General features: G+C 36.2%; 1 protein-coding gene across 1 annotated transcript in view; it reads left to right on the top strand.

The window, feature by feature from the left end:
• Positions 1–14,064, top strand: part of LOC306876441 (adenylate cyclase type 5-like) — a gene marked incomplete at its 5' end in the record, with an annotated part of 74,836 nt that overhangs the window by 34,631 nt on the left and 26,141 nt on the right. Inside the window, 2 exons of the mRNA XM_079427607.1 lie at positions 10,987–11,136; positions 11,947–12,068. Of these exons, the coding sequence (XP_079283733.1) occupies positions 10,987–11,136; positions 11,947–12,068 (272 nt within the window). The remainder of the gene's footprint in view (positions 1–10,986; positions 11,137–11,946; positions 12,069–14,064) is intronic.

Genomic DNA, 14,064 nt, shown 5'->3' with positions numbered 1-14,064 from the left:
AAGTTGACACAGAGAATTGACCTATCGGTAAGCCCCTCCCCTCGAACGCAGGCTAGCCAATGGCAGTCGAGTATCAGTTGCACGGGGAGTGGACATCTCGGACTCGGACATCTTTAGGTTTTAGCACCATAGAGAAACATTAGAAGATCCGAAGCTTGCATCGGTTTTATGGGGTTTATGCTTCAAAAATGGAAAAATTATGTGCCTGGGGTACTTGTAATACTGATTCCAGGTATCCTGTGAGGATGGGCAATATAATTTATTTTATTACATTTCCTGAATCCAAACAAAACAGAGCAAAATGTCTCTAAGTATTCAACCCCAATACAAATGAAGACAAAAACGTTCATTTTCTGGTTGTCATACACTCACTAAGTTACAATTTTCATCTTCTCAAACATAACGTTCGTGTTATATTGTGCTTTAGCAAGGTATCTCTGGCTAAAACTAGCTAATGTTAAAGTTAGTGAGTCCATGCCTAATGTACAAACCTAAATAACGGACTGTTCTCGTGTCTTGTACAGTGTAGGTCAAAAACACATAAACGAAGGACTACATTTCAGTGCCTCTCAAACTCAAACTGGTTAAATGTACATTAATTTAATCATACCCTGCGGTACATGAACAGTGTTGATCCTGCATGTCATCCTTGATTGTGATGACCGACCGTAATATGAGACTTCTCCTGCTTGCATTGTGATCTATAAACCCTTGCTTCGAGTTACCCACCGTATTTATTCTTCAATATTTTATAAATCCCTCCGTGGAATATTTAATTCCCATTTGGTGGCCTTCTGTGTGCAAAAACATGGTGGGACAAGGTTTTCACACTGCAGCCGTCATTGTAAAACAGTGAGCAACTCCGTTTATTTGTCCGAGGGAGCAACAGTAACTAAGGGGGGTTATCGATAGGTCAATTGTATTCCCTAGTGCAAGACCATTATCATTGGGGTAATCCTGGATTTTCCAACTGAAAACAGAAGAAAAAATCATTGGCAAATGACAGGAAAGGTACTAAAGGCCGGACTGATGGGTCTTAAAGGAATAGTTCACATAAAAAATGAAAATTTGTTGAAAATGTACTCACCCTCAGGGCATCTAAGATATAGATGAGTTCAGAACAGACGTAGCATTGCGTCACTCAACAGTGAATGGGTGCCGTCATAATGAGAGTTCATACCACACACCATTTCAGTCCATCAATTAATATCAAGTGAAGTTAAGAGCTGCGTGTTTGTAATAAATCCATCATCAAGATGTTTTGAGCTTTATACTGGCTAATATACAAGTCCTCTATCCATAATAAAGTTGTCTAGGCTGAATCAGGAGAAAAATGTGCATGAATAAAACACCCTTTACAAGCGAAAACAGTCCAAAACAGTTTTAAACAAATATGTCAACCATTGGTATTAGTCAGAATTTTAATATTGGTTCATCCCTTTGCTACATTTGTAGTGCTTTTTGTGGTGCACTTTATTTTGCTTCAATATCTTGACCACTATTCACTGCCATGATAAGGACTTTTAAAAAAAAAATATATCATCTTATTTATGCTCAGTTGCAAAAAGTAGGCCAGCTAATAGAATCTGGCCAGTTACCTATGAGCAGCTATGCTTAAAACTCCTTTGACCCATGCATAAAATTACATTTCTGAATGGTGACCCATAGCTAAGTTTTGCTTTTGTTATGACTGTGTAGCATCAATTAATAATCCCTGTTGACGTATGGAGTACAGTATCAGGAAACAATGACTTCATCCACTAGAGAGAAGCATCCTTTCCATTGTCATCACCTTTGCTTCTCTGTTAAGATGAGGTTCCCTAGAGCTGCTATGCTCTGTTTTGCAAGATATGTGTCCTTGGAAAGCCTCTGGTTTCTTTCTCCCAGTGGATGTATGACTTCCCTGTTGAAGTTTTCTGTATGCAAGATTCATAAGAATTTAATAAGCAACTACTGTATGCTTGATCAAGGTTATATTTTAGAAGTGGTCTTAAGCGGATTGGCTGCCTTCAGATGTAGTATCTCTTACAAATTGCTTACTTGGTGTTTATATTCTCTGTATTTTAAATTTGTAATCATTTGAACGGTATTGTAATCTGACTTGATAGATGCATTTTTATGAACTTTATACAATTCCAATGTGCCACTTAATTTTACATCTATTCACTATAGCATTGATTGGGTGATAGACCTTCTTTAATATATTAAAGTTTGTCTGAATGATGTGGAGGGAAATTGGATTTAAGAGCCTTATTAGTGACATCAAAGGACTGCCAAAGCCTAGAGCCACTTGTTGCTGGTGTTTGCTGTGGCTATATCTGGAGTATGTGTATGCTTTATTTGTTTTGATGTGGAGGATGAAAAATTGAAAATGCTTTCTATTCTTTTTTTTTTTTTTTTTTTTTTTTCTACCAGCAGTCCTAGTGGTTCTCTTCAAAGGTGTGACTCAGAATGTGACATTTAGGACCCTTTCAAAATCAGGCCTGTCGTGGATCACACCAGTGTTACTGTGAGAGCACTCTGAAGGTCTCTGTGCTGAAGTGTGCTTCAAAAAGACATCACAAAAGACATGGGCGATTCTCAAGTGTATTATCATCTTTATCAATGTTTTATCGAAACCTTTTACGTGATCAGTATAAAGCCCTGTGGGCAGATAATTGTATTTTAGAGCTGACTCTGGGGAGTTCTGCTAGCTACTGTCATGACCTTCCTATCGCGAGGGGTCACATGAGCTTCCTGCCATGGAGAAAGAGAACACAAGACTGAGTTCAAAAGACATTTCCTGGAAGAGAGAGAAATGGTGATATAAAGGGTGACAAAGATTCTTTGTTCTTTTCAATGACAAAGGTTTATTCTTCTTAGTAGAGTCACAGATTTATTTATTTTTTTATACATTCCTCACAATGACTTTGAAACTGAAAAAGATAATCATTATTTAAATTTTCTAGCAAAACGTCAGTTTGTGCTTTATGTTAAGGATCATATTTATCTGAAAAAGCACATTAAATGTAGTAAGTGCAACTAATAAAACTAGACTATATAGTAATGTGCAGAAAACATCAAGTGTTTATTTTACTACAAAATAAATAGTGAATCATTTATTTGGTCAGTGATTCATCAACTTACACTACTGTTCAAAGTTTTGGGTTGTTATTATTATTTTTTTTATGTGTAAAATATGCTCACCAAGACTGAATTTATTTTATTAAAAATGCAGTAAAACCAGTAATATTCGGAAATATATATTTTTTAAGTAACTGTTTTCTATTGTAATATTTTTTTTTAAATGTAATTCATTCCTTTGATGGCAAAGCTGCATTTTTATCAGCCGTTAAAACAGTATTCAGTGTCAGAAGATCATTGTCAATATTGAAAACTGTTTTTGCTGCCTAATTATTATTATTAATATTATTATTATTTTTTTTTTTGGAAATGGTGAAACGTTTTTTTGTCAGAATTTTTTAATGAATAGAAAAGTGTCAAAAGAACAGCGTTTATTTAGGGTGCAAATATTTTCCAATATAGTAAATAGTTTTAATGTCACTTTTGTTCAATTTTTAATGCATCCTTCCTGATTAAAATGATAAAAAATTAAATCTTACCAAACCCAAACTTTTGATCGGTAGTAGTCTGAAAAGCTGAGCTAGCAGCACTACTATTTTTAATCCCCAACACTTCTGATAAAATAATTTACCTATGCATTGCCTTAAATGGCTGAAATCTATTAGTCAGATGAGATGTAGCCTTTCTTTTGAACCCATACAGATAGCAGAACTATCAGAAAGCAGAGGGGAAAATGGGGAGAGGGGAAAATGGGGGACTCATGTTCGGACAAATATTGACGTTTGGCACATTTTGCTTGGTGGGATTTTTATGGTGTCACCAGCAATCATTAATCTCTCTGAAATAATGTTTTGCTGTGCCTGTTCCCTAGTTACAGTTCATGCCGTCTGAGGCAGTACGCTTCTGTGAACACAGTCAGACAGCTCAGCCAGCCATGCCTCTCCACGGCCCTGTGGAACAGGAATGACAGCTCTGCTTTGGCTCCCACATGATTGACGACTATATTGCATAGAAAATGAGTTGTTGACTGTGTTTTATTGTTCAGGTTGCACTCTTTATAAACACACTGCGCCCGTTGTCTGTTATTAAATCCATATTCATCAAAGATGCATAAGGACCTTCTCCTGGCACAGCAGTATGTTGATTATAATATTAGACTTTAGAAAACATGTTGTATTTGAGGCCAGAATTCTCATATTTCTTTGTAAGGCTAGAAACATAGGTTGACAGTGAACAAGTATGCAAACATAGAGGCAAATCCTTGGTCAACCATTGCATGTTTGCATTCTATAGAGTTACTGTGGCGGTAACAAATGCTGATACTCAGGGAATGGAAAAGTTAGCTAGAAATGTTTGCGCCACTGAACTGGATGTGTTTTTTTATAAATTTAATGGACAAAATAACAAAAAATTTGAATATTCAAATATTTAATATTTTAACTCTTTTGCTGCAACAAAAATACAGGACATCATTTTATGCGATTTATGCAGTATGCAAGTGCTCCAACCAGCCATCTCTTGTTCATTATCACTTGTTGTATTTTTCTTCTTTAATAGCAGAGAGTTTGTCTAGCTCAGAGCTGTCAGAGCTATCCATTAGGTGTGTTGGACCTCAAGGTTCAGCTTGAACCTCATACTTCACCATTACTGTTCACCTTGCTTGCATAATGCATACCAGTATCATCCATTACACAGACTGTGTTCTTATGAGGGTGCATTTCTCCTGAGGATCAATGTGCATGAGATGCTGTGAGTAAATAGGGATGCTATTTTGATGAGTAATTCAAATACTTGACATGTATTTTTTGCTTATGCTACAGATCCATACTGAACTTGCATTTCAGCTATCTTTTGTTTTGGCATGTGCTTTTATGTGTTCTTGTTTTTAGCTTTATGTATGACAGATGATCCCCCGCCGTAATGTAAAGCGCTTCGAGTACCCAGAAATGCACTATATAAATGTAACAAATTCTAACAGCTGGCATGCAGGTGGATTGCTAACAAGTAAATAAGGTTTATGGAAAAATTATGTATTATTGTGTAAAATAAAGCTGTTTAGGTTACAATATTTTTTTATATTAGGCTATTTATATATTTATTTATATTATTACATTTACATTTATTCATTTAGCTGACGCTTTGCGACTTACAATTGCTATATATGTCAGAGGTCGCACGCCTCTGGAGCAACTAGGGGTTAAGTGTCTTGCTCAGGGACACATTGGTGTCTCACAGTGGATTCGAACCCGGGTCTCTCACACCAAAGGCATGTGTCTTATCCACTGCACCATCACCACCCCTTGAATATTATAATGTATTTTGTAATTTGTTATTCATTGAAAATGTTATTCATTCACGTTTATTGATGTACCAGTATAATAGCATATACCAGTGCTTCTCAAAGTCCGGACTCCGGTCCGGATCCGGATCCGGATCCGGACCCGGAGGGAATTCAATCCGGACCCGCTTCTATTTCATATTTCAAGAACACTAATTATATTTCCTACTTTGATAAACGCACGTTAAACTTGTAAATCATTTGTTTATTTATTCTTATTTTTTTATGTCTTTTGGAGAAGGTCCGAAATTGCAGGCGAGATATTGAAACGTTTCCTTCATGACGTTGTCATCATGACATCCAGTGAGCGTATGACGTTTGACGTAATCGGGCGACATTTCACCGCTAATATTTTTATTTTTTTGTTTTGTTTTGCTATCACTTATATTATGGCAATTTGTCTTATAGCAGTGCCCAGTGTATACATTTATTTGTGGCGGCTTGTCACAATATCAAAACTGACCGCTACAAATAGATTTTCCAAAAGGCTTATACTTCGTTGAATAAACTGCGCGTTTCAAAAATAAAATGCTGCGCGGGTGTTTTCTTCAGAAAAGCTTTGATGTCAATTTTCATTTGGTCTTTCCTGTAATGGCTGATAAAGTAGCGCTTATTTGATTACAGTCGTTACCGGGGAAACAGCTATATATCACGCTCCAACAGCGCCTCCTGCTGGCAGAGAATCAACTTGCATTTGCTAGTCTGCGGGAAACACTGGTGTTTGTCAGCAAACATAAACAAAAAAGCATGCTTCAGAACTGTTTTGAGAAGGTGCTTAAGTTTTGAGCCATGTATTATTACTATGAATTAGGCTACTACTACTACTATTACTATCTTGTGCCCTGCAATAACCATTTACGCAAACTCTCTTTTGATATAAAGGGAAAAAAAGAGAAAATCGGCCCAAAAAATCAGCATCATATATCGGCCATAGGCTGCCCTGATTTCTAAATATCGGCATTGGCCAGAGAAAAAACATTATAGGTCGACTTCTACTGCTGACACTTAAATTAATTGTTTTGCCACTTTTGCACTTGTTATTAAAGTATTTTGAATGCAAAGGGAACCTTTTTTTTTTTTTTTAATTAGTGTTTATTTGTTATATGTTATGTATGTTTATTAAAAACACGTTTTGTAATAACCAATTGTTCCGGACCTTTGACACTGATGAAAATTCAGATTTGGACCTTTGAATGTAGACTTTGAGAACCCCTGGCATATACTTACCTTTTTGTTTTACTTAAAACATAGCAAAACAAGCAAAATGTGATTGCCTTTGATTTTTACTATGAAGTGCAGAGATAGACTATGTGATAAAACTATACGACTATATGACTTAAACCTGTTCTTTTATAGATTGTATTTTTTTAGAATGTCAAGGCAACAATTTTTTTTTCTCTTTTTATGCACACTCTAAAAACTCAAAAGTTGGGAGAAGTCAAAACTATATAGCAGCTAGCTTCAAGACGTTGAGTTTAATCAAATTATAGAAAAATTAGTTGAATTAACTTTCAGGTTCATAATTTTCAGTAATCGTAATTTATACTTGTACATCAAGTTCAATAAACTATCATTTTGCTATCAATTTAAAATGAGTAATAATATTGCACTTTATTATTATAAAACACTGGTTAAATCTTATTTTGGCAGACCTTTTGACCTTCAGACAGTTTGTTGGATTTCTTACAGTTCATCTTCCACTAACTGGGAATGGGATGTTCTTTTTTTTTTTATTATTTTAACCAGTCCACAGAGGTCTGTTAAAACTGAGTTCCTACGCATTTGCCAGGTTAGTGACATAAACTCATTGAAAGAAACTCTGACTGTGGTTGATCACTTTACTTAAAGCTCGAGACACACTGCACGATTCAGAAATCACCACGGTTGCTTCACGATGCCAGTCTTTCGTCTGGGACAGCCGAAATCGTGCAGTGTGTCTCGGCTTAACAGTCAGGTGGTTTTCTCTTCTCTGAGCAGGTGTGGACTTTAAGCCAAAAGTCCAAATTGAGACCAAGTAAAACATAAGAAAAAAAAAACGGATATCATATCATCACCCAAGTATTTTGAGCCTTTGCTTATCTTGTTTACACTGCTCTGCAGGACCACCATTTCAGAATTCTGGCTGTAAGACAGCAGCCAGCTGTTCCAATTCGTAGGGTTTGCATCTGGCATCTATGGGTTTGCTGCACTGGCTGGTCTTGACAGTGAGTGAGTGATTGGCTTCCCTGAGGACCCAGGCCTGACCCATCCTCTCCTCTCCGACTCATTTTGAATTTCTCCATCAAATGCAGAATATAGCTACATATGTCAAGGTGGCGGGTTGAATTAGCAGTCATCGTGAAAAACACATGAGATGAAGCATGATGATTTGAGTAGCGTGATGCATATATTAATCTCTTAAAAACAAACGAGTGCATACAATTTTTTTCCGCCCACTGCTCTGATAGCAGTCGGATCCCCCGCATTCCTCCGGCCGAGAAGAAGCACTATTATGTATCCCCTCCTACTCGGTGACAGAGGTATTCCACCAACTTCCTAATAAGGGTATTTTGGAATGTAAAAGGGGAGTGTATTAATAGAGAGGATTATTGCTTAGGAATATTTGCATTGTAGCGCTTGTGTGTGTTTCCATGGCACTGATTGAGTTAATGCATAACTGGCCCAAAGCTCATGTGCTCGATGCAGCAGACACCCAACACTGCAGCTGCTGCTCCCAGATAATGTTGTAGCCTGATATTACATATTCAATCAGCAGAACTTAAGTGAGTTGAAATGAAATGACTTTCAGGGCCAGTCTCAGCTCTTCGTGATAGACTCCTGAATGCTGCAATCGCTGAGGGATTGCTTGAAGAAATGGAGGTCTAGATGTGTTTGTTTGGATGTGTGACACAACCAACATGTCCTTTCTCACTCTTTGCTTTTGGTCTCTATTCACTCCTGTCTTTTTCATAAGTTCTCTTGTGATTCCTGCATTTCATTTCTGCATTATTAGCCATAAATAGACAGATTTAAAATCATGCCACTTAACTCACCACAATGTTGTTCCAATTCTGTATGATGTTGTAGTTCCGAACCTGAATTCTGAAATTTAATGAGGTTCTTTTCAGTGCATACAGTGTATATCCTGAAATAAATTATTTTTATTTTATTTTATTTTATTTTTGTTAGGTATGTAATTATGCATGTTGATTTTAATTTAAGTTTTTTAGTTATTGCTATAACACAAAAAAAATAAACAAATCTCCTTTCTGCATATTCTAGTTTAATAAAGTAAAAGATGGCGTGATGGCTATATTTAAACATGAGCCCCAGTGGAGGGGAAAATTCTTCAGTAGTGACTTAAATTTGGTCTGATTTCACAAAAAGTGATTTTATTGAGTTTTTAAATGAACGTTTTTTTCTATGTGATGCTTCCTTTAATGTGGTGCCAAGTCCAGGTGGTTCGTTTTTTCCGCATGCAGACTGTAATCATTATTGATTGCCCTTCTCCACTCTTGAGTAACCAAAGATTTTTTTTTCCATTTTCTGTGACGTTAGGCACAAAAGCACATTTGATGAAAGTTGACTGTATTCGTTTCTCTTTAGATGTCACTAGTGTTTTCATAAAGACAGAAAAGCAGACGCGTATTAAAGCTTGCTGCTGGATTTGATCCTTCGTGTTTTTTGGTTTGTTTTTTAGCTGTACACCGTTTAAAAAAAAACGCTCTTTCTTTTTTTTTCTTAAATTTGGCTATGATTGGTCCTTCCTAATCACTAAATAAAGCAAACTTTCTTACTAACCATTTAAGCAAAGACACAGCATGAAGATCAAAAATAGAGTTTGTAATTTAGAGCACCGGTTATAGACAAAATAAAGGAAAATAAAATATGTTAGCACAATCCATATTAGGGTGAGGTGTCTGGTGCGGCTGTGTTTTGGACCCTGAGGTCATGGCAGAGATATGTCCACTGAAGTTCAATCCAGCTCAAGCAAAGATCTTATGGGAATGCGTCTCGCTGCCCCTGATACCAATGTTTAGGAGTCAAGACGCCCTGTTCCTGACCCCTCTTGTGGAAGAGAGGAAGGAGGGCCTTTTTAACCCAGATAAATTGAACTGCATTGACACTGAACAGCTTCAGGCTGGTTGGCTAGTCTTTATCATACATACTATTTTAAGTTTGCAGACTTCCTGGATCTGCTTTCTCTTATTGGAACCGCAAACTCATCTTGGACATGACATTGTGAAAATCAAAGGCGTGTTTGTGTCTGTGTGTCTATGTGTTCCCAATTAATTCAATGGTTGCAAAGATACAACCAGATATTCAGGATTGGGGCAACTAAATGTAATAATAAAAAAAAAAAACATAAAAATTGGGCCCCCTCAATGTCTATTGTGGTTCTGGGGTCTGCTTTTGTACTTAAAGGAACAGTACACCCCAAAAATGAAAATGTACTCACCCTCGGACCATCCAAGGTGTAGGAGTTTTTTCTTCATCTGGACAGATTTGGAGAAATTTAGCATTACATCACTTGTTCACCAATGGATCCTCTGTAGTGAATGGGTGAATGAGTCCAAACAGCTGATAAAAACATCACAATATGTGGATACATGACTCCAGTCCATCAGTGTCTTGTGGACTGAAAACTTGTTTGTTTCTAACAGTTTTTGACTGTTTTCACTTGTTAAATTGTGGTTGATCTGTATGTATTTCTCTCCTGATTCAGACAAGATGAATTTTTCACTGGAGAAAGCAATATTCTGGATAGAGGACTTGGATTTGTTTCTTACAGACATGCAGCTTCTCACTTCACAAGACATTAATTGGTTACTTGTGGAGTATTGTAACAGTTTTTTTTCAGCTATTTGGACTGACGGCACCCATTCACTTGCAGACGATCCAAATCTTTTCCAATAAATAAACAAACTCATCTACATCTGGAATGGCCTGAGAGTGATACAATTTTAGCAAATTGTCATTTTTGGGCACACTCCTTTAACCCCAATGATTCACTCACTTGTTTAAAACAATTGCATGATGGGTGTTTCACTAAATAAGAGTTAAAATTATATAAAACATCAGCTTACATTCTGAAATGTATCATAAAAATAGTTTGGCAGAAATTTATTAGAGTTTGAAACTCCCAGAATGCCAGGGTTGCACAACAGACTCCTTTGAGTAAATCATAGATGAACCATTACAAAAGATTGTCAGCGTAATCTAATGAAACTTTATTGGAGTGCCCTGAGATTGAACATACTGAAAATAACATAAATCATGAATTTTACAACAAGTGCAAATCACATGTAGAGAGAGAGTTCACCCATAAATTAAAATTGGTTTACTCATCCTTATGTTACTTTAAACCTGTATGACTGCTGTGAAACACAAAAGAAGACATTTTGAGAGAGATCTTTCTTTTTTTTTTTTTTGTCCATACAATGAAAGGTTATTAGGGTCCAGTGTTATCTAGATTTAGTAGATTTTGGAATTTTATGTGAACTGTTGTTTTAAGGGAGCAACACGTTTATCATCAATATCAATGTTTGGGTCTCTAAAGGTGAAGTTTCATATTCTTTAATGGTGTGTTGTTCTTTCTTTTACAGCTTGTGTCCAATGTCCTGATTTTCTCCTGCACTAATATAGTTGGTGTGTGCACACACTACCCAGCAGAAGGCTCACAGAGACAAGCCTTCCAGGAGACCAGAGAATGTATTCAAGCCCGTCTGCACTCTCAGAGAGAAAACCAGCAACAGGTGAGAGTCCACCAGATATCATAAGAGCACATTTTAAATTCTAGTGTCATTCTATGAGATTCAATGTCCAGTATGAAGATTCTCCAGGCACAGATATCGTTTAAAATTCACGAGTCAGTCAGATTATTATTGGTCAAATAAATGCAGCCTTGAGCATAATTAACATCTTTGAAAAACATTTCAAAAATCTTACATTTGTAAGTACCATAATCAGGTTCTCAAAGTACCATGATTAATACTATGCTATTTATTTTAGCACCTGGTAGAACCATATAAAAACTGAAGTATATTAGCATGCAACATTCTGTGCAAATGTTTTTCTTTCATTCAGACTCAAATAGGCTCAGATTGCTTGGAATAGAGCTAAATGAATGAAAAGTCCTTCAGCTGGAGTCCATTCACATGTCCATTGATTTTCAGGATAGATTTGAAGCTGTGAGAAAACTAGTGCACAGAGACACGCAGTGCCGATTAATTTGTAAGATTAGAACCACATCCTAAAACAGTACCGAGATTCATAGTGGCACCAAAGGAAATGTCAGTTTCTGCAAACACAGAAGCCCACTGAGGCCATTCATCATTTATTTTCTGCAGAAATATATATATTTTTTCATATCAAGTGTTTTGAAAATAACAATATGACCTCAGTCGTTAAAATAACTATTATCCTGTCACAGTCAGTGTAGTATTTGTAATATATAGAATAATCTTTTAGAATGAATGTAATTTCCTTCCGTTTTCTCTATTCCTGAGAGCTCTTGTCTTTGTTTCTACCTGTCTTTTCCTTACTATGACTGTCATCATTTGCAGGAACGCCTCCTCCTCTCTGTGCTTCCTCGACATGTCGCCATGGAGATGAAAGCCGACATAAATGCCAAACAAGAAGATATGATGTTCCACAAGATCTATATTCAAAAGCATGACAATGTGAGGTAAGAGTGACTCCTCAAATAGCCTGAAAGACGGTAGTAAGTGTTTGCATCTCAAAGCACTTTTAAAGTCTTTTCAGCCCTCAGTATTTAAATTAGTTTTACATATAATTATATTAGTACTTAGTTAGGTTCCGAGATCAGTACTTTTCGAGTAAGCTGCCCGTATACACAGTTACCCTGTTGATAACTGAAAATGAAACCTCACAGGCAAATACAAAATCAACATCCATTAGCGTGTTGCTAAACTAACAACATGATACTGTTACATTATTAGATGTAACATTTTTGTATTGCATGAAATATTAGCAGGCTATATTTACATTTGTCAGCATTTCTCTCTAGCCATCTACCATCTCAGATGTTATTTATATATATATATATATATATTTTATATTCATATCGTATTACTTATTTTTGTAATGTTTTATAATATATTATAATTTAAAAAAAAAATTATAATTTAATTTTTTGTATTATTTTTGGGTATGCTTTCTCCGTAAATTATATATACAAGTATATACTGCCTCAGACTTAAGTGATTTCCTGATAACTGCTTACTAGGTTTTGGAACAGAGCTCATAAGTGTTTTATAAATCTGATAAGCGTTAGATATTGCACCCTCTTGTGGTTTAAGAGAAGAAAACACTGGCTCATCTCTTTCTCCAACTGATCATCCATGTGTCAAGGCAGCTCTTCTGAGCATCTACAGACACTTTACCACTAACTACGTGCCGATTTTCACACCACCAGACTAGTTGGACACTCACAATGACAAGAGGCCCTATTAAGTATTGCCTGTTGTTTTACCTCATGTCGGTTTTTAAACACAGCTGTAATCTTATGAAGACTTGAGTTTAAAAGCATGTGGGTCTCAGGTTGATGACATAAGACAAATCGGGAATCCATGTGATGAATTATGATTCTCCACGGTTATAAATTCTAAATCCCCCCCCAAAAAAACTAATAATTAGAAGCATCATCTTATATATTCAGGTAAATTCTTTTAGTAAATTGTCAAAAAAGTGACCAAAGTGCTATAAATGCATATTCTGGTTTAATGTCTACTTAGCATTTGCGAATTCACAGTTAAATGGGTGTTTGTACTGACTGTATTTTGTAGTGATCAGAAATAATTTATTTTCAATGAGAGTACACACAATTTCCAGCAATGTGAATGCTGTTGATGGAACAAAGTTGAGCAGAGCTTTATGCAAACTTTAGTTTTTAACTTTAGTTGAAGTACAGACAGTGATCCGCCACCTGATACTGTTCAATACAGCAGCAGCACCTACTATAAAACGCTCTTTGACCTCCATTGTTTAAATGGCTTGATACTCTCTGCCAGCCCTTTTCTATGATCGAATAGTGGGTGGACTACAGCAAAAAAGGGCAACTTGGGCTTTGTGAACTAGTGGGCAGTGCGACTCCTGGACTTCTGGGTTGTTGTCTGCTATCGAGGTTCTGTCTCTTTTTCAGTAAAGCCCCCACCAAACAGGCTCCATGGTCAGAGGAATTATGTAAGTGTGCAGCCAAGCGGTATCTCGCTAAGTGGAATATTGATAGGTCTGTTACTAGAGGACCCAGTGGTTTAATTGCTGAGGACAGTTATATAACAATGTCTGTGTTTGAATCTATGCTCCCCCCCAAAGGGAATATGAATAACTCTGAGATCCAATTCCTATAGGCAGCACAATTCTACTGTGTTCTAAATGTGTGGCTTAAACTAAGAAAAGTCTGTAAAAATGTGGTGCAATGTACCATGTTAATATGAAGGAATTTTCTATATTGATTTTTCATAGCTTTTTTACCCATATTTTGAATTATGCATTTAATTCTGTGTTTTAGGGTTGAAAGAAATATCTGCAAATTTTCAGGAAAGGTACTGGTAATTTTCAGTAGATTTGCTCACATGCTGCACATTTGAAATTAATTTTATATACTATATATAGTTTTATGCAACAAGGAAACACTATAGTTGTGAGTAAAATATTTTACT

This window comes from Barbus barbus (genome assembly GCF_936440315.1).
Source record: "Barbus barbus genome assembly, chromosome: 10".
Taxonomy (NCBI): Eukaryota; Metazoa; Chordata; class Actinopteri; order Cypriniformes; family Cyprinidae; genus Barbus; species Barbus barbus.
Note: the sequence above shows the minus strand (reverse complement) of the source record. Positions and strands in the feature narration are given on the sequence as shown.